Source organism: Pomacea canaliculata, linkage group LG12 (assembly GCF_003073045.1).
Source record: "Pomacea canaliculata isolate SZHN2017 linkage group LG12, ASM307304v1, whole genome shotgun sequence".
Classification (NCBI taxonomy): Eukaryota; Metazoa; Mollusca; class Gastropoda; order Architaenioglossa; family Ampullariidae; genus Pomacea; species Pomacea canaliculata.
In genome coordinates, this window is record NC_037601.1 from 22,894,271 (window position 1) to 22,915,963 (window position 21,693).

A 21,693-nucleotide genomic window follows, 5' to 3' on the forward strand; every position below is an offset into this window, starting at 1 on the left:
AAGCCAAGACATCGGAGAGTCCAATATGCCAGCAACAGCAATGAAAGGACCACGTGTCACGACTAGCATCAGATATCGTCGTTGTTGTTGTGTGTGTTCGTGCGCGCGCGCGTTGGGAGGGTCAGATGTGTGAAGTGCTGTACTGGAGGAGAGGGGGGTAGGGCGATGTAGCTTCACATCAATGAACTTGTTCGTGTCCAAGTGTCTGGCCATTGCACGTGCTGCCCGAGAGGCGCGGCTCACAGGGGTTCGTGACTTGAGGCCAGCGAGCTGTTGGTGTCCGCATGTGCACGAGGATTGCAGTGATCACACTTCCTGTGACCCTTGTTCCGGGTACGGGTACAGTCCCACACGAAGGTGTTTTTAAGTGGGTGCAAGTGCCATTCTATTTTCCTAGTCTCGTTAAAAATACAAAATACAACATACACCGATACACACCAGACGCTGCGGTCACCAGTCAGGTGGACAGGACGAACTGGGCCCCGGGCAGGTGAAGTGGCCAGGAGACAGAAGATGCTCAGCGCCGATATCTTGTTCCTACAGCAGCCCTGCGTCGGTCCAGCGAGTTTCTCCCCGTGTTTACACTTTACAGCATCATTAAGAGTACGGAGGTCCGGTGAACTTATCACACTGTCATGAGTAAAGAAAAGTTTAAAATATCGCCAAGAGTGTTGATGTCTGACGATCTTATCATTCTTCCAGTGCCATGTCTGGTGAGCTGACATCGTCAGGAGTAATTGGTGGCTGGTTAGTGTACAATACGAGTGTACAGCGTCTAGTACGGGTGTCAGGTGTGTCTATAACGTGTATAGAGTACAGGTGTGTCTATAACGTGTATAGAGTACAGGTGTGTCTATAACGTGTATAGAGTACAGGTGTGTCTATAATGCTGTATAGAGTACAGGTGTCTGTAATGGTGTATAGAGTACTAGTGTCAGGTGTGTCACAACACTGTATAGAGTACAGGTGTGTTTATAACGGTGTATAGAGTACTAGTGTCAGGTGTTTTAACGGTGTATAGAGTACAGGTGTCAGGTGTGTCTATAACGGTGTATAGAGTACAGGTGTGTCTATAATGTTGTATAGAGTAATAGTGTCAGGTGTGTTTATAGTGTTGTATAAAGTACAGGTGTGTTTGTAATGGTGTAGAGTACTGACAACGCTTATTTTGTGACAGCATTTTAGTTTCTTTTTATCTCAATTATTTTAGTGGATACTACGTGCATCAGTCAGCTTTAATGTCTTGTCAGTGTGAAAGAGAGCCTTCGTTTATAGAGCGCCAAAAAACAGAGCAACTGAATATTAGAGTCTGAAAATCTCGTCTTTTGCACCTCCTACCCTGATAACACACCCGTTGTAAATGTCAGGTCATTAGAAGGTACACCGGCCTCAAACATTTCACAGAAAAGTCAGAGCCACCACCAGCCCACCTGGAAGTGGACATTTTTGTAATCAAGTATGAATTCAGGGTTCCAGCCTGACTAGCGGGACGATGAGAAAGATGTTACTGTGGAGGGTCATTGTACGCTTTGTTGTTGTTTGTTATGCCCACAAGTGGATGTCTGTCAACAGACTGCTGCAGGTAACAATAGTTCCATATGTGGAGAGTGGTAACAACCTGGACTTCTACCCACCCACACACATGTATATACACACATACATGCAAGGCATAAACAGCACAACTGTAAATATATATTGTAATATATAATATATACATGTATCACACGTACACACACCTACACACGAACGCCCGCGAACACACCACATACACAATAAAACCAAGCAAACATTTTTTCTGAGGGATAAAGAACGAAGTCAGAAGATGTTTTCCAAATATTTTTAATGTTATATTTCAACTATATCAACAAAAAACTTAACAAGAAGCAACACATATCCTGTTTTGGAGCAACAAATCTTCCAGAATGTGTCAAATGCGTGTGCTGGGATCTTTTGATTCGAATTCCACTTGGTCCGCCTCTCACACTCAGTAGGGTGGATGCTGCACTTTGGTAGGGTCAGTGAATGGGACGGACTTCTGACATTTCACACAGAGTCAAAGGTCAAATGTCAAATGTCATCACACTGCCGCACTGTCTCAAACTTCGCAGGTGCGGCCAGGTGAGGATGGAGAAGCGCGTAGACCTACACACTGACACTGGGTGTGTGCACAGAGCTACAGCGGGTGTTCAACAACAGTCGGGAGGGTGGGGACAGGAGGAGGGTAGGCGGAGGGTCAGTGCATTAAAAGCAGACGACAAAATAATCTTCTGATGCTGTGTCAGTCATTTCCAGCGCAGACAGCAAGCTTTACCTGCGTATCACCACAATTTTCTGCTTGCCTGTTGACAGGTAAGTCTCAACATGATCTGCAAATGTCACAGCAATCCACCCGCCACCACGGGCTTGACGATCACAGTCTCGTGCAGAGATGCTGCTTGCATGCTGGGATGATGCTGAGCTGTTGACCACCAGGTGGTCACCAAGACCGCAGCCCAGGTGGTGGTCCGAACCACTGACACCAGCACCGCCGAGGTCTGGCAGCACGAATACTGTCCACTTGAACTCGTCAGGGTTCACCCACAGAGTGACTGACAGAATTAACATTCAACCGTCGTATGCATGGCTAACAAGTAGGTGCGAGCACCACACACACAAACACACAAACAACATTTGGCCAAAATACTGTGCCAGCAAAGGGCAGGGACCAGGGCTGCTGCAGAGGCGATCGCTTGAAGTGGTTGCTGCGGGTTTGATGTACATGCCAAGCAACGATCACAACAACGATGACAGCAGAACGACTGACGAGATGATAGCATGGCGATGAAAGGAAGGGGGCAAAATAAATCACAATTATCGATGATGATAGCATGAAAGTTAGTGAATGATGATGGCGGCGATGCTAGAAGTAGTGGTAGTAACAGGTCTTTGAGTTCAGAACTAAAGTCATCTTCATCATCTTGGTCTGGTGACAAGTCTACTCCAGCGCATCTCACTTGTGTCACTGCTGCACGCGCCCGTCACACGGTGGAAGTCACCAGAACTCATTCACCACGGTCTCCGTGCTCCAGTCACTGACATGACACTGCCAAACTCGAAAAGACAGCGATGGCAAAGGTGTTTGAGGAGACGAACATTGTGTGGCTTGACTGCCAAACAAAGATGTTAGTTGTGAGGGGGTTGGGAGAACAAACTGAGGTAATATGCAGGTAAGCCAGGTGTGTCTCATCAACAGGTGGGTGTGTAGGACTCACCGGCGGCCTGTACCTGACACATCGGTCTGTGTGCGTGATGTTCAAAGGAACAGTTCAACGTGGAGGGATTAGCAACAAAAGGTGGCTGTGTCCATACCTGGCTGTACCTGTAAGGTGAAAACAGCTAAAGCGTGACTGTCACGACACATCGATACAATGCTGACCACCGCGTGCATCCCTACTGGCAGGTCAGGCAGGTGGTGCGCGTGCCTGCAAACTAAGCATGATGTGATGGGGAGGGTCTGTCGCTCCATCCACAGTTGCTGGAGGTGTAGCCATCCCCCATCCCACAAACCAGGGTCAGGTGGCTTGTGTCAGTGAAAAAAGGAAAAAGGAAGGGGGTGGGGAAGAAGGATCCTTTCTCATCGTTGCTCAGTCTTTGTTGTGGCAAGGTAAACAAGTGGCTACTGGGTAGGTCTACTGGGTAGGTAGAACCAGGTGTCCCCCATAGCTCAATGGAAGAACAGGCTGGAAGGACGGAGCGGTATGGTAGGAAAATGAGATCCAAGCTTCAGAAGGAACCAAGTCAGGCGGGCGGGGTAGGTACAACTCTGCAACACGTCCACACCCGGTGAGTTGACCAAAAGTTCGCCTGCCGACTGCATGTCTCTGGAGGCTGACTGGCGGTGTCAAAGGTCACAAGATGTGACCCAGCTGAGCGAGGTCAAGGCCGCAGCAGCTAGTCGCACACGGACACTGCGTAGTACTTGGGGGGTGTCCGCAGCGGGGTGTTCAGGAGCACACGCCGGAAACACCCGTCAAAATGGGGCATCGAACCCTGCAGCCAAGAAACAAGACGGGTATCAAAATGGGGTACACTGCTGAAACATGGCAGATGACTAGAACATGCTTCCAAGCAGACATACAGATCGTTGGCACGTTTGAGAGAAAAGTATGAAAGAATGAAATGAAATTTAATTTAAAAATCTTTTTCTTAATAGCATTTTGTGGGTTCGAACGTCAAGTGCAACGAAAGCAAAAGATTGACTGGTAACGAAAGCTTTCCTGTGTGTTTGTGTGTTCGTACACACACTCGCATCTATAAAGACCTCCACGTTCATCAGGTTTCCAGTGCGACAGTTTGTACACTACACACTGGTGGATCATTTCTATGCTGATCTCTAACTTCCAATATTTAATTGTTTGTCCAATTACAAGCTAAAGACTTGGCCTCTACTCTGTTCTGTCCATTTTTAAAAGGTCTTCTGTAAGCGTGCAGGTGTTCAAACGTTGGCACTGAGTGTATACTTCCACCTCTGGCTTTCCTTTTTTGCTCTTGTGAAAGGAGCCTCGTATCTGGGTGGCCTGGCGCACACACATATGGCAACGACGGCCACCGCATGCAGGGACACCATTGTATCTGGGAAATATATTCATTGGAGTGCAATCCCGCGATTGTGTGGACAGAAAAGAAAAATAATAATAACAGACCGCGGGAGTTCTATACACAGAATAACAATATGACAGACAGCTGGAGCTACCCCAGTGTTTGTAACCGGGTATCAGCTGCTGACACTTGCTGTCCAGGGCAAGGCCAAGCTGAGAGTAGGACATCGACCATTTCCTAGTCACTCAGGAGGCCCTCGTTAGTGACGTCACAACCAGCCCACCATGAAGCTCGTTAGTCAGGTGTGTCTGTACAGCGATAGTCTGTCAAACTGTGGCATGAACCCTTCTGTCGCGATCTTCGGGATGTTGTCTGACCACAAAATTACATCCGACACGGTTTTCAAGTGATTAGATTCTTAATGTCTACCCGGTAGCTGCAGCCAAGGCGGGGGAGTCCACACTCACCAAGATGCTGTTGACGACGCTGTGGTCGTGCGGACTGACACCACCAAAGACCAGAGACGACATGCCGTCACAGCTGACCTCATACGTCTTCTCGTCCTTCACCCCGTCCACCTCCACCTGAGCTTTCATGCCACCCTTCCTGAACTTGATCTGAGCAAAACGAGTTGTACATGTGTTACGGTGATGCATTGTGTACATATACACGTGTAGTCGGTGTGACCTACACACAGACATACAGCAATGTCGCTAAATACTCAGCTTACCTTTTCCTTGTGTGGTATTCTGATACATGCATACATGCTGATCTTTTGGGTATTGAGGTGGACATTGAGCAGATGTGTGCGTACAGGTGTGACAACAGACAGTAATACCCAGAATACTCACCGACACCGTGTGCCAGTTGCCGTCGTCCAGGCGGGACTCGAAGGGGATGAGGACGTCGGCGGCCACGGTGGGGCACTGGATCTTGTAGTACAGCGACCCGCTCATCAGGCGCATGGCGATCAGCTCCTTCCTGTTCTCGCGAGACCGTCCGTAGAACAGGATGCCATTGGCGCCAGTGGTCTTGAAGTCGAATCGGATTTGAAATCTGCAAAAGGGGTCAACGAGTCAGCTATCTTCTCTCTACTCCACGCCCCGTTGTTACTATTATTATTATTGCTATTATTTACGTTTACTTTCTCCTGTCCACGACAGTCATCACAAGAAATGTCTGGCTTATGTCAGACTCGGGGTATGACACGAATGTCTTGATGCGACTGATAGCAAGGGTGGACTACAAACAATAAACCAACGACTAGTCATGTCGACATCATTCACGACATCACGTGGACGTGGGATGTACTTTCTTCACTTGTCCAACAGATGGTACAAAACAAATAGTAAGACAAAGAGGTCGTCCCTGTGTAGAGCTGGAACCAATGTGACGAACTTACTTTTTGGAGACGATGTCGTCGAGTGCCAGCACGAGCTCCGTGTGGGACCGCTCCACGGGTTCGATGCGCACACCCTGGTCCGACAGAATCTCGATCTCCGAATCCTGCAACAGTCGACAGTAAGAAATGTAAACAAACAACACGTAAACAACCGTGAAAACAAAGGTCTCGTTCTGACCAGATCAGACCCTTGCAGCCAGAAGACAAGACAGGTGAGTACTAAAGGTGCTTCTACATCTGAACTCTCCGATATGATCGTCTCCTTGTGGGGTACATAGCAGCACTGAAGGCACACAGCGACATTTGCACTATTTGCACTAAACACATGTTTACACACACACCACCTGTGTACACACACACACCACCGACATCACTACACACGGTCTGTTCTTACATTGCACATGTATTTAGGACTTGTTCTCGTGGCCTGAGGGTTGAAATCCACCAAGCCAGTCACGTGACACTTGACTGGTGTGTGCGGCCGGCAGTTACAGGTTATGATTGATTAGGATCAGGAGGTAAGCTGGTACACTTCATTAGCAGATGAATAAATCAACATAACAGATTGACAGACAGGACAGACAGACTTGTTCATGTTGTAGGTCAGTCCTCGTGGTCTGCTTCGCTTGAGCAGTTTCTGTGTGTGTGTGGGGAGGGGGATGTTTGGTGAGCTTCTCCTCCACCTAACGGCAGTTCTACAAGCGGTGGAACCGTGCCAGGTCTCTTATTTTACCGGGTAGATGTTGGCAAGGGCTGACTAGTTGTCTGTGACACACACTTACCGTCTCTCTCCCTCCCCCTCCCCACACACACCCACTGCACTCACCTCACACAGACACTAACCTCCAGGTCTGCGTTCGACAAAGCCGCACGGAGGGCAAAGTACAGAGCATTATGAGTGCAATATGATCACATTACAGTTTATCTTGCTTGCCCTCCAAGTCCACTTGCTTCTTCCGTCTCTCGTTTTCGTCGCTCTACTGCTATCGCTGGGAAACTCCATTTTCTAGAAGCACACGACACTTAAGTAACCATCGGTGAGAAGTTTCTAGAAAGTAAGTTGAGATGTATATAGATATCCGTTGTTTACCTGCTGTATATACAGGTACGGATGTCTCAAGTCGCCAATAAAGTGATACCGGAAAACAATCTGTTTTGCAACCTGTGGGTATATCTTGTAGGTCAAAGCGGAGGTCACGTGATCAACAGGATTTGAGTGTCCGCCATGCGATCTGCCTGAGCGCCACTCACCGTGTGACGAGGGCAGCAGACCAGAGGTGAGGGCGCTGGTGTCCCAACTGACGGCGCGCCGGACTTTGTGAACAAATAGCGAATGTAATCCAGCATAGTTGTTTACAAGTTCTACTAAGTGTTCTCTGAATGAGAGGAAGATGCTATACGCACTGTACAGCACAGGGAGGCTCCACTACTGTTGCCTTCACGCCATCGACTGTCCAGGGCCCACACCCATGGAGTGGAGGTACTCTGCTGCGCTCTTACCTTCAGGGTAGCTCTGGCACTCTAGGACAGCGCCAGTCCCAGACAAGCACTGAGGCAGCGCTACCTCCAGGGCATGGCTACAGCCGCAGCCTCGCAATTCTGGGGAACAACTGCGGCGAGATAGTGAAGACCACGCCCTGGGAACGATTTTCATTTCATCGCACACATCCATCCCACACATAAAGTACTCCCACACATCACTTAGGGAACTCAACTCTCTCTCACACAGGCGACCATCACAGGCGCGCTCTACAATGTTGTCGGGTATTGGGTGGTGAGGGTGGGGTGATGGGGCAGAGGCGGCGTTAGGAGGTGGCAAATGGGGCGGTCGCCCAAGGCCCCGCTCTCGAAGGGCCCCCGCGCTTCAGCTCCGAGGTCATCTATATGACTTATTGCCAGCTGTGTTAAACAAGCTGTGACCAAGAAATTGACGTTCAGTAAACACTTTTAAGTTCTAATTAAGCAAAATATTGAACCCATGTCTTAACTTTAAACCCAGCAATAATAACAAGCAGTTTATCAAATCAAATCAAATCAAATCAGATTGTATTGTCTGTCGAGGAGACCCCAAGACAGAAATTGTTCTTTTGCTCACAAGGGCAAGCATACATACTCACACAGGCATTTAACGCACACATAATCACTACTATCTTTTCATCACCTGCAGGCAAACAACATTACAAATTGTCATCTATGTTATCTATTGGCCTGTGACAGAAATCCCTGCATTTCATTAATTATTTAGATTGAGAGCTCGTCTTGTTTGTGCGAAAGAGAGGCACATTCAACAAGATGATGGCTGATAATGGATGTCAGCACCCTCTTCTCTTCAGACTGTGTTTGATTCCTCCTAAATCCTTGTGCCTTTATTTAGGATGGTGATGGCTGCTGGCACGAAGGACCTCTGGTAGGCAGCCTTCCGTACACGTGGCACTTTATAGCGCCTGCCTGAGGGCAACAGCTGGAAGTTGGGATGGAGAGGGTGCGTTAGGTTAGAAATGATGTTATGTGCCATCTTTCTGACTGCATGAAGGTACAAATCAGAAAGTGGCAGCTGTGATATACCAATAATTTTATTTGCCTGGTGGATGACTCTAGCCAGTCTTGCCTTGTCGTTGACGAGGAGTAGACCATACCAGGCAGCGATGTTAAATGAGAGGATTCTCTCAACAAGAGACCTGTACTCAGTCTCCATCACCCCAGAGCTGACATTGAAGCTGCGGAGTCTCCCCAGAAGGTACAGCCGTTGCTGGGCCTGTCTGTACACTTGGTTCACGTGATCACTAAATGAGAGCCTCCCGTCGATCCCTGTACCAAGGTACCTGAACACAGCAGCCCTCTGCACCTTAAGTTACCGTCACCATATTATTTCCCTTTAAGAAAAAACCTCTACTGTCACAAACGGTGGGAAAGGTTGCAAACAATTAAAACACTAAATTCGTGTGGTATTTCGCGACATTGATCCAGCCTATCTAACTGTCTATAAATCAGTGCTTCCGGCATCACATCAATAGGGATGTTGATACACGTACTCCATTACCACGGCCCCGCGCGGATGGTCGGCCCCAGGCCCCGCGTGTTCCTAACGCCGCCTCTGTGATGGGGTGAGGGGCACAGACAGCTGTCATAACACACAACACCACTCACAACATTTGGATGCTTTGAGAGTTTGATGCTGAGTACAGAGCCCACCCCTGTACCTCACTTGAGACTGGCAGTGACGATGTCAACACAACTGTCTGCTATCAGTGTCACAACAATCACAACAACAATCACAACAACAATCACAACAACAATCACAACAACAATCGCGATGGTTTGAATATTTAAAATGTGGAGAGATTGCAGGTGGCCTATGACACTACGGACACTACAGCCGTTGTAACGCCGATCGAGGCTTAGAAACTGATGAGAAGTCCAGAAAACATCGCGATTTAGTTAATTGTTGTCATCTCGGCATCAATGACAGCGCCTATTCATCTGCAACACGCACGTACACATGTTTCCCCGTGTGTCAGTGTATGCAAGTACTTCTCCACCAACTCTGACCCCTACTAAGGAGAAACAGCTCGCGCGCTACCCCCAGTGGTGTTTGCACCTTGCACCTGGGACGCTCGGGAACACGTGCTTTGGGTTTTGTTGTTATTGGTACCCGACCTTGAATGCCCTATAGTCGAGGTCAAGTGTCAAGAATGTTGATACTCAATGTTGTGTCATACCTCGCTTACACGCCACAGGTCGCCTCCACAAGGGTACAGCACCGGGTGGGGTGCAATAGTGGGGTACAGCACTATGTGGGGTGCAATAGTGGGGTACAGCACTGTGTGGGGTGGGGTACAGCACTATGTGGGGCAATAGTGGGGTACAGCACTATGTGGGGTGCAATAGTGGGGTACAGCACTATGTGGGGTGCAATAGTGGGGTACAGCACTGTGTGGGGTGCAATAGTGGGGTACAGCACTGTGTGGGGTGCAATAGTGGGGTACAGCACTGTGTGGGGTGCAATGCGGGAGTCACTTTGCTCTAATGTGCGTGTGTGTGTACGCGAGCGTGTCCGAGTGTAGTGAACAGTAAAGACGGTGTAGACATCACGGCAAGCAGAAATCATTGCTGACACCAGAGACCTGTCTACGTGTACAGTGTATGTAACACCTGTCTACGTGTACAGCGTGTCTAACACCTGTCTACATGTACAGCGTGTCTAACACCTGTCTACATGTACAGTGTGTCTAGCACCTGTCTACGTGTACAGTGTATGTAACACCTGTCTACGTGTACAGTGTGTCTAACACCTGTCTACGTGTACAGTGTGTCTAACACCTGTCTACGTGTACAGCGTGTCTAACACCTGTCTACATGTACAGTGTGTCTAGCACCTGTCTACGTGTACAGTGTATGTAACACCTGTCTACGTGTACAGTGTGTCTAGCACCTGTCTACGTGTACAGTGTGTCTAATACCTGTTTACATGGTGCACTTCTCTAAAGGCGGGTATCATCCTAACCTCCGTTGAAAACCTCCATGAAAGATCAACTACACCACTATCACCTTCGCCATGTACACCAGGGTGACACCACGACTTTAATGATCAACACGAATCATAACAAAGGTTGAAAAAAAATCCATGGCGGAACATGCATAATGACAGATTGTGTACACGAGTTACAAGTGTGTATGTGTGTGTGTGTGTGCGTGCGTGCAAGGGCGAGTCAGCGGAGCGCGGTGGTCCGATGTACACCTGTACATACACGTGTCTGAGGTCTCTGGACCCGCGGTCAAGGTGTGGCGGTTACTAACATAAAATACTCATTAATGTTCATAACGACACGACACGCAACATGAACACCGACTAAATGCTTGTCGGCGATTTTCATTATAATTATATTCTTCTTTCCTTCACTCTGGCCGTTCCTGACCCGAGGTCACTCCTGGTCCTCTCGCTGAGTGATTCTGAAGCTCGTGCATCCCACTTCTTGTGAGAACTTCTTGTGATAGGCGACAGTCGCTCACAACCTAGACAGGTGTCAGTCAATAAGTCCTTGATCCGTGTCGGCCCCACCCTCCTTGCTTCATCCACCCCTCTCTCTCTCTCTCTGACACACGCACACACGCACGCCTCTACCTGTCCCGCACCTGGGACACGCACACTCAGGTAGCACCACAGGTAGAGCGCGGGCCCAGCTGGGCTGTCAGCTGAGTGTTGGCAGGTAGGTGGTGATTTATGACCCAGTGAGTCACGGCCTCTCGGGTGTAACAGCACTCGGCCCACAGGGCAGCCATGAGCGGGGCACGGGGCACCTTCACTCAATCACTGTGATCACTCAATCTCTCACTCACTCCCGCTTGATTGATTCTCAACACCTCACCTGTCCCGATACCCGACTACCGACTACATGTTCCCAAGGTTGCTGCTACAGTTGTAACAGTTGTAATGTGTCTGCTGTCAGTGTCAGTGAGTGTTAGCAGTTGTGTCTTGCTGTCAGTGTCAGTGACTATTAGCAGTTGTGTCTTGCTGTCAGTGACTGTTAGCAGTTGTAATGTGTCTGCTGTCAGTGTCAGTAACTGTTAGCAGTTGTAATGTGTCTGCTGTCAGTGTCAGTGACTGTTAGCAGTTGTGTCTTGCTGTCAGTGTCAGTAGCTTTGCATGTCACCCATCTGGTAACCGTTGACCACGTAGCGCCGCTATTCTTTGTGTACACAATAATTGAAAACAATTTTGTTGCACTGCGAGACCAGCAGCCCTCAGTCAACTGTCAACTGTCAACACTCACTGTGCACTCAAGGTGGTTGTCACTACATTTGACTGGGTGAACCCACTGGCTACAAGACGTACACTACTACGTGCTCATTACGTCCCCTACGGGTGCAGTGCAGTGGTCACGTGTCTGAACTCTACCGCCAGTGCCCTGACTACCCACAGTGGGTGCTGTCATCACAACATCAATGCCCTGACTACACACAGTGGGTGCTGTCATCACAACATCAGTGCCCTGACTACACACAGTGGGTGCTGTCACCATCACACCATCAGTGCCAAGGAGGAGAGGAGACAAAAGCCAACCTCAGTTTCAACATTCCGCGTATGTTTGCAGTCTGACTCACAAGCACGCACACATATCTGCTATGCTAATGTAGGGGCTGAGGACAGGTAAGGTGGGTGTGGTAGTGAAGGTGGCACGTGTCTCCAGGTGCTGTCCGTGGAGCCACAGGTCGCTGGTGGACAGGGCGGGACCGCGGTCAGGGCGACGTCGCGGGTTAAAGGTCGCAGAACGGCGCGGTGACGTTACAAGACGAAGCCAAAGGTCAAGCATGACGACTACGTCACCTGTAGACAATGCGAGTCCACTGCTGGTCGTCACGTAGCCAGCATAAAATCAGTCGACAGTAGAGATCACGGGGCGGTGAAAACTCAGGATTGAAGACGGAGGTCAGGTCGCCCACAGAAGCTGTGGAGGAGCAAGTCACGTGACAGGCGATGGTAGCAAAGAGTGAGAACAATGAGCTCCCACGAGGACGCCGACTAAAAATAAAATAAAAACTACCAAACTCAACCAAAACTTGTGCAGGACAACCTGCGACACAACACGGGACAGAGGTATGTCCACTTGAAAGGTATGGGCAAAGACCACATAGTCACAGTCGTGTGTAGTGGGTAGCTTCACAGCCAAACAAGGGTTTATTACCCACAAACCATCAGTAAAACTGTCCTCGTCAACTGTCATGTGACTGGCACCTCAAGGGTTATGGAGGTGATGGAGGAATCTTGTCAACATGACCGCCACTTCTTCCCTACGCAAGCCCTGCGCTACAATGACTGGGTTCCAATGGCTGTGATGTCTTGGTCAGCTGACGACAGGTCACCGAGCATCCGCTCCCGTCATCCCCACAACATCAGGATGGAGAGAGAAACAGCACGTTGAGTCCACACAACCACTCTACCCTCCCCGGCAGTTGTCCTCCCATTGACGCCGCCACCTGACATCCCCACTGCCCGACAGGTGCGATGGGGAATGACAGCGCGAGACCCCGAGACCCTCTTCCTCTCCCTCCCCCACTTCTCCTCACTCGTCGCACGTGACGTAGCATGGCGCCCAGCCTCCCATCCTTCCCCCCACCCCTGCACCCCTCCCGTAGTGTTGGACTATTTGCTCCGCTTTCAAGGTGCGGACACACGAGAAGCAAAAAGCGGCTTCGCAAGCTTGGCTTTCGAAGCAGCGCTTTTCCGAGCCCGCTTGCGGGCTGCTTGATAAGCCGGCTTGGAGGGGCGCTGGTCACACACACGAACGCTGTTTCGGTCTTAAATTGTTTGTGCCTATATTTAGGCCGTCTCGAGTCCCATAGCTCGCTATGGGAGTTAATTAATTCGATCAAATGAACGGTCTGGTCCTCGCTGAGGTTCGCCAGAGGCCCTGTTGCTTTCACAGCCATGTGGAAACGCGTGGAAAAGTAGAACAGGTTCTAAAGCGCGAAGCAGGCCGCAAGCTGAAGCCAAGCAGGCTTACGAAGCCGCTTTGGGGATAGCTTGCAGTGGTGGTCACACGGCAAGCAGGAAAAGCAGGGTTGCTTCGGAAAAGTTTCGTGCTTTTGGCTTCTCGTGTGTCCGCCGCTTCAGCCTCGCGCTGATAACAAGCCATCAACCTCACGTCGTCACTTGCGCCTGTCCTCCTCCTCCACCACCACCACCCCCCCAACAGGTGTCTGCAGCGGTGCAACAAAGGGCCGCCTGCCTTCTCGCTACAGCACGTCACTACTCCACACAGCACGCACGTCACCTATCGGAGCGGGTGGAGGGGCCACCCCAGGCTACAGGACGAGGAAGAGGATGGCCCAGGCCAGCAAAGGGTTAACACACTCCAACGCCATGTGCCCCTGACCCACAAACGGGTGTCGCACGCTGCAGTCGGGTGCAGGCACGTGCAAGGCTGCGAGTAAACCACAAACCGTTTGGTTCTGAAAGTGTCGGCTTGGTCACGTGCACCTGACGGCACTGATGATAACTGATAATACATAATGAATGCTCGTGACCTCCAACCCCTGATAATACATAATGTATGCTGGTGACCTTTTCTTCCCCAAGTACGCGCGTGCCGGGCAGCAGCCCTACGTGACGTCCTCCTGCCAACCCACGTGCTTCGTGCATCCCACCCACACCCTCTCTACACTTCTATCAGCTACTTGCACTATCATCAGGACACGTGTGTTTCCGGGTGGACTGATAGATTAACCTGTTTGCTGTCGCTCTCAGCGCCGGGTAGCTGCCGTCAACGTGACGTTTGTGTGACAGTCGCTGTGTTTGTGGATTTTGTGACGGTCCTAGAGTCCAGGTTATTTCAAGATATATTTGATATATCACCTGAGTTGTCATGTTGTGTCGGTATGGATGTATATTACTACAATCCTCACGTCAGTCACGTGATACGAGGGGACGTCTCCATCATGAGAGTTTCTTGAGAATCACGTGACTCACACTCTCGTCACCAACGTCTTCACACTGTACAAACACCGACAACAGGACGAACTGCATTAGGAAGGAAAAAAAGTGGTACCACGGACATGTGACTGACCTCTGCCCTCCACCTCCCCTATGTTGGTGTCAGTGTGTCACTCGCTGTCACTGACATGCCAGACTATCGGCACTGACGGCAGGAATGACAACGATGTTCAATCTCCCGACATGCAATGCGGCGGAAGGAGGGACTTGTGTCTTCCCCGAGTATGTACAGTCTTCACATCTTTGACACCGAGGTCAGCCGCTCTTTCATGGTCGGGGTCAGAGTTCACTGCAACACGTGGAGCTGTTCTTCCAGGACTCGCAGGCTGATGAAACCTGTCGTTGTTGTCGAAGCGAAGCCGCTGCCGCCACCGCCACCCAAACAAACCCCAACATCTCCCTCCCTGTACCCGAGTATTCACCGGGTGAACCAGTGAAGTAACAAGCCCATGATGTGAACTGATGTAAGCAACAACACGGATGACGAGTACCTGTACAAAGTCCCGTTAGGTAAGGAAGCCAGGTGCAGGTGAGAAATAGCATCACATTCAGTAGGAGCGATACAGCACCAGGTGAACAGCGAACTGTTGTTGCTGCTCATATTTAACAAAACAACAAAACAACAAACAAACATGTGCGTTTCCTCACCTGTGGCGTAAGGTAGGCTGTTGAAAGTCGGGAATTGTTACAAGGGATTCAGGGATTCTTCTTCGCCTCCTACATACGTGAGGGGAGAACAGGGGAGGGAGAGGAACTGGTGTTGTAGCCAGCAACTATTAGTGGTGGACAGGTGGACGTGCAGAGAAAGAACGGTGTGTCCGAGGCGAGATCTGAACCCAGGACAGTCCAGCTTGTCGTGTCGAGGTGAGTGTGAGGCGGTTAGAGCGCGCGCTGAACGCTGAACGTACGTGGGCCTCTGTTCATGTGAACAGGTGTGTGTGTCAGCTCGTTCACTGGTGTGTGGCTGTGAGTGTCTGCCAGTGTTTACACGCGCTCTTTCACCTTTTGACAAGTTTCACTGGGGGGCTGCGGGCTGCAGTCTGGGGACACTGGGGGCACGACTACACGTGCAGTCACACATCTCAAACACGCAGTTACACATAGTTATCCACATACATACCCAACCACACATTCAAATCATACCCGGACATGTATACACAGTTATTTACTCACAGACACACGTCTGCAAACAAACTAAACACAGACACACTAAGCCAAAGACACGGAGAGAGAGAGAGAGGCGGGTGGGTGTGAAGAGAGGAAGGAGAGAATTAGGACAGCGGAAGAATGACTCGCAGACACAAGCAACTATTAACAGGGGAAGAAAGAAGAGCTACATGTGGACGGATGATATGATCATTACTCAGCAGGTGGTGGGCAGGTGGGCAAGCACACCTGGGAAACACGTCAACAAGAACTACAACAACGAGAGGTAAGCAGACGACAGGCTCACCTTGCATATTCGTCTGATCTGCCTCGTGTCTGCCGTCTGCAGCCAGTCGCCCAGCAGTGCCAGCACCAGGACTGCACACACCTGCTCGCGCATCTGTCGGACCTTCATCTTCAGTCTGCAGGTGCGCGGAGGTTGAGGTGGAGGGCGCGTGAACAGTGAACTTGTTCTTGACCTTTCGGCGTAAAAAGCTGCGCGGCGCCGAGCTCGTCCCTGTAACTGTCCCTTTGTAAAGGTGCAAAATGTCACCTGTCAAACCTGCCTCCTGCTCTACAGCAAGGTCTCACCTGCAGGAAGACCTCCTCAGGACACAAGTGACTTTGTACAAAGTGGTAGTCGACTGGCGGCGACGATTTGTCCTCAGACTATTTGTTCACTTCTTGTCGCCTGCTGCCGACCCTTGCGCCTGTGAACCTGTTCAGGAGACACCTGTCTGAAAATGTTTCCTCCAAACGCTGCTGTCAGCCTCAGTTTGCACCTGTCACTCACAACAGTGGCTTTCCAATCGTGCGATTTGTACACAGGTGTGAAGGATGACGAGAATTAGGATGAGCGCAGGAGGGTTAACGATGACACTTTTTTTTTCAGTGCCCCGCGGTGGCCAAGTCGTGTGCGTGGCGAAGGTGTAGTGAAGTTGTAGACGATATATTGCGGAAACTTATCACCTGTCGTGTGGTGTCTGCACCCAGCCAAAGGTGTCCCTGTGGGTTTGAATCCGACGCGCACGTTATATACAGGGACGCGCGAGCTGCGCACACAGCGGACGCGCGCCGGGCCGCATGCCTCCGTCCTTTCATAAATGAGTAACAACACTTCCACAGGCACGGGGGGCATGGGGAGGGTAGGTAGGGTAGGTATGGAGGAGTAACAACACTTCCACAGGCACGGGGGCATGGGAGGGTAGGTAGGGTAGGTATGGAGGAGTAACAACACTTCCACAGGCACGGGGGGCATGGGGAGGGTAGGTAGGGTAGGTATGGAGGAGTAACAACACTTCCACAGGCACGGGGGGCATGGGGAGGGTAAGGAGGGGCAGACTAGGTATGGAGGAGGAAGAACAGAGGGGGAAGTGGCAGCGTGGAACGAATAAGTGACACGGGGCGGGCAGACAGACTGGCGTGCGGACAAACAGTATTTCATCATCGACTTCAGTCCTGAGGTCGGTGAGAAGGACCAGCCCGGCAGGTGTGTGTGTCGACCCTGTTTATTGTATTTTTCACATTCGACACACCTTGCTCCTTCACACGTTTTCCTTTTTGTGTTTTAAATATTTTTGATGTTTTTAATGACACCTTTCACCGATAAGCTGGTTGTGAAATGGTGTCGGTGTCGCAGGATATCAGCGGAAAGTAGGCTATGAGCGCATTTCGTCATCCGCTGGAGGGATGGACTTGTTTTTCACGGAGGTGTACGCGAGCGACACGCCAGGTAATCGGTGCGATGGTCCCTCCCTCAACCCAGTGGTCGCCACACTGTCCGACACCAAACTCGGGGCATGAACCACTTGGATACACTTGCCACAACACCGCGCCTCACCACGTAGTGGACTGGGGTCGTGACCCCTACGTTGCCAGAACGTGACAGTAACGTGGGCTACAAGGAACTGTTACAATGGAACATTACGTTCCAGCATGTTCAACCTTGTTAAGAGTGCACCAGACATGATGTTGAGTGTTGTTCACCTCCCACACCCGAGTAGTTACGAAAGTTACATCAGGCAGTGTGTTTGTTGTGTTTGTTTGTTGTCTTTGTTTGTTGTGTTCTATTGACATTAAAGTTGATTACCACGTCAGGTGTCTTCAGGGTAGGAGTTACACTCCAGGGTGGAGCCTCATACCCCACGAGAAAACAAAAGGTTTGAGCAGACTGTTTCTTCAAGTTATCTGTCGTCAGGTGGACTGAGGTGGTTGTGTCGAAAGCTTGTCTCCAGGAGGAAGCTACAACACCCGCGGGTGGTGGGAGTGGGTCCGCGCCTGTAACTCGGGTGGCATGTCCATCGTGGCCAAACCAGGGGCCACCAAGGGTACCAGAGACACCCTGCGTAAACAAACACACGTCCTGGGTCTAAGACACGGCCTTTGTTGTTTACTTTTTGTGAAATTGTTCCGTGGGTTGAGCCACTTTTTGTCTCAAGGAGCATACAGGTGAGTTACAAGAAATCGTGTCCACACTCACCTGATACTCGGTTGACTGACCCCTGGACAGACACGCTCACGACTCACTGACAACAACAAACTGGGTCAGCGATACCTACATCTTAGTCAATAGCACTCCCCACAATAAAAGCTTCGGACGACATAAATTATCATAAATTAGTTCGCCGAGCGTTGGCAGTGCTCTCAAGCAGAAAAACTCAACGTCAGTCTCTGGCGAGGGTGTCGTGCAGGTGCTACAGGTGAGACTCGCTGCACAGGACAACCGTTGTGCAGGTGCTGTACAGGACGTTCGCTGCTATCATGCAGGTGCTCCAAGTGACCCTCGCTGCAAAGGTCAGCCGTTGGGCAGGTGTCACAGGTGACACTTGGCTGGCCACTGCGGCTTCCATTCTCAGCGGTGCGTGACCGGCTACCCACCTGTCTACCTGCGTGAGTAGCGGCCCACAGTCGCAGTCTTGTGCGTTCAGCTTCACCTCAGACACTCGGCAGAATGGGGTGGGGGGAAGCAGGTGGGGGGGCAGGTGGGGGGAGACCCCGCTTTGTGGCACGAGGGCACGAGGTAAACACTGTTCCCGAGATGGATAATAGGCTGACACCTGTTGGCACGTGTGGCTGTCACTGTTGGTACACTGATAAATGATGACACGTGTGTCTGTTGTCTACTCTAAATTGGTCTCAGTCCTTCTGTACATTGACACATACCCGTGTGTCTGTGTGTGAGAGTGCGAGCACCCTTAGTTCTCTGGGTGCGATCAATGAGTGGAGTTTGTGTGGGAGAATGTCAGCAGTCTGTAAACAGTCTGTAAACAGTCTGTAAACAGTCTGTAAACAATAAGCACGACGAAGACATCGACACAGAGCAAGCAATAGCAAAATACAAACTTTGCAAAACGTTTATGGAACATGTCGACGCTCGAGATCTTAGTAGTCACCCTGACTTTCACGGTCACAGAGCGGAGGACCTAATGTCTACCCGTAAAGCACTCGTGTTGCACCCTGAGGGTGAGTCACACACACTAAGAGACCGAGTGTCGAGTCTGTGTGACGGCTCCTCTAGACATAAAGCATCCTGCCACCCGCATTTCTTTATGATACAGATGTCAGACTCCATGAACGGGTGCCGGACCTCCAGGGTTAGTCTTTCACCTGTCTACCTGTGTACATGCAGTCACTACAAGATTGGTGCGTGACCTGACCTGGTGTGACCTGCTCTGTGAATGAAAGCTTTGGGTTTTGTTGGTCCTGGACAGCTGCAGTGAATGTGACGCATTGTCCTGCAGCTGCGCAGTGACGTCAGTGACGTTTGACTGCCCTCGGTGAACGAGTCAATATTTGTGTCGCATGCATGCGCATCGTCCACGTCCACCCGCCACCCTACCCCACCCTGCCGCACTTTGCTAGCTTACAGTGGCTTTGTTATTCTGTGGAGGACTGCAGAAGGTTACCTACGGGGGTGACATAACCTGTTTCCAAACTGTCACGTGTCTTTCAACTCGATCAGTGACACACAAAGCGCAGCGATGATACGTGCAACGTGCGCACTTCCGCCTGCGAGAGACAGCTTCCTTCCCCGTCACGTGACACCACCCAGGGGTCTGCAAGCTGTCACCTACTCCATTCCTCGTCAGAAATAACTGTATCGGGGTGAAAATGACTCTCGCTGTCAAAGGAGGAGGCGGGTGAGCACAAGGTGCTGGGAAGCTTGGAGGAATCCAGGTTTACAACTGGGTGAGGCAGCTGACAGGCACGTGACATCACAGTTGGCGGCTTTTGCGCTCCAGGAATCATGTCTGTCGGCCGTCAAGTTTGTCTGTAGTCATCAAGCGGTCTGTTTTTCTCCATGTTATCTCTGATGTCCCGAGTATTTCTTCAAGCGTGATGCCTCGAGTCCACAGCTGTGTCCGTGGTGGTGGGCAGAGGTGCAGGACATGCTTGGAGTCTGTGGACCCGTCTCGCGTGAGTAGTTTTCCGTGTATGAGAGCAGTTAACACAAAAGTCCTGGCAGCCATTCCTCCCCTTCCAACCCCCATGACCATGTGTCACGCAAGAATGAACTGAGAGCAAAGACTGCAGCAGGTCAAGGCGAAACATCCTTCTTGCTAAAGCTTGTGTCTGGCACCACCGCCATGTATCATAATTATTGTTGTTTTTAGCTCGGGCGCTGACAGGACCACTAAATCCTCGCGATCGTAAATACTCTACCTACCTCAGGTAACCTCGGACCTTGTTTGTCTTGGCCAGATAATGATCTGGTCCAGCCTCACCCGTCTTTTTACTCGCATGCCTCTACCCAGACTTGTCCCTGTGTGCCCACTCTTCGTGTTATCGAAACATTTCCTGCCTTACTCAGAAAGCTGCATGCACTTGTTTACTGAGACCCCGGGTATCAGGGTCGCGCTTGTGATTACAGGCCGTGAATAGGGGAAGGAACGAGAGAGAGTGAGATTCACAATGCATTCATGACATTGTTCGTCCTCGGCACGTTAATTCTGTCGGTAAATACAAGCTCGCTAAGTCTCAGGGGATTTCTGGGCTTAGGAAAGTTTTCTTGTGTGTATGGAAACTTTTGATGAGTCAGATTTCTGCTCTGTCTACCTTCAAGTCCTCGGGATTGTCGTGAAAACATTGAGTCATCATTCTTGAACCTCGGGAAAGGGAAAGCAGCCGAGAGATCGATGGTTTATCGACAGTCATGGCTGGCAGCATCAGGCCAACGCTGGCATGTCAACTTACCTGACACACCTGAGTACAGTCAGCCCCCGAGGCGCCCTTGCCCAGTGGGCAGGTGTGTGCCACGCACGGGGGGTAGCGGGGTGGAGGATGAGGGGTGGATCACCAGAGTATCGACAAGGGAAGCAAGTGGTGGAGGGCAGAGGCGTACTGCCTGGCTGAAGTGCGCAGCATGCATCGATTCTCGTCACCCACGCAACGACCGCAGCACGACAGGTGCAAAGCGCTGGTGAGTCACGATACACGGAGACACCCCAGCCCGCTCACCCTCTCTATCCAGGCCCCCGAGTATGTCCTTGCAATCGGCAAATAAAGCACTTCAAGTGCCCTCCGCTAGTGGAGGGGCCATTGTCACCGCCAGTCCAGTGCCCTGTGCAGGTTTCAAACACCTTGACAGGAATGTACGCACGTGCGTCAGAGAGGAAACAGCGAGTGTACACACACGGAGGATATTCTGAGAAATGAGCAGACACCACCAACACAGCTTTGAAGAATGTGCATGAACGATGGACGAGGGCTACAGCATGTGGAGTGAGGACCTAACATCAACACACCTCCCCCTACTTTAGTTCCGAGTTTGATTGGTGTCTGTGATGATCGCTTGGGGCACGACACGTGACGATGCTGGGGCACGAGATTAGACGCGGAGAGGTCAAGACTAGACAAGACTAGACAAGACTAGACAAGAGGATCCTAGACCCACAGCTGACCCGCGAGGTCACGACAATGGCCCCCGAGGTTGTCGGCATGCCCGTCCTGTGCAGACGATCCTCCCAACAAGTGTTGAGGCGAGGCTGCCGGGGAGGGAGATGTTTGACGAGGACGTGTATAGCGAGAGTTGTGTGTGCATCCCAGTGTCTAGTGAGAGTTATCCCCCCTAGTGTAG

At 50.8% G+C, this 21,693-nt stretch overlaps 1 protein-coding gene across 2 annotated transcripts; it reads right to left on the minus strand.

The window, feature by feature from the left end:
- Positions 1-1,823: 1,823 nt before the first annotated feature.
- Positions 1,824-16,695, minus strand: LOC112576863 (sex hormone-binding globulin-like). 2 transcript variants are annotated; one of them, XM_025259671.1, is made up of 5 exons: positions 15,925-16,695; positions 5,981-6,084; positions 5,430-5,634; positions 5,046-5,195; positions 1,824-4,029 (listed from the first exon to the last, which is right to left on the minus strand). In XM_025259671.1, the coding sequence occupies exons 1-5, from the start codon at positions 16,030-16,032 to the stop codon at positions 3,931-3,933; spliced, it is 666 nt and encodes a 221-aa protein (XP_025115456.1). In that variant the 5' UTR covers positions 16,033-16,695; the 3' UTR covers positions 1,824-3,930. The 2 variants fall into 2 exon arrangements, with proteins under 2 accessions (XP_025115456.1, XP_025115457.1); XM_025259672.1 differs by lacking the exon at positions 15,925-16,695 and adding an exon at positions 6,375-6,817.
- Positions 16,696-21,693: the final 4,998 nt, after the last annotated feature.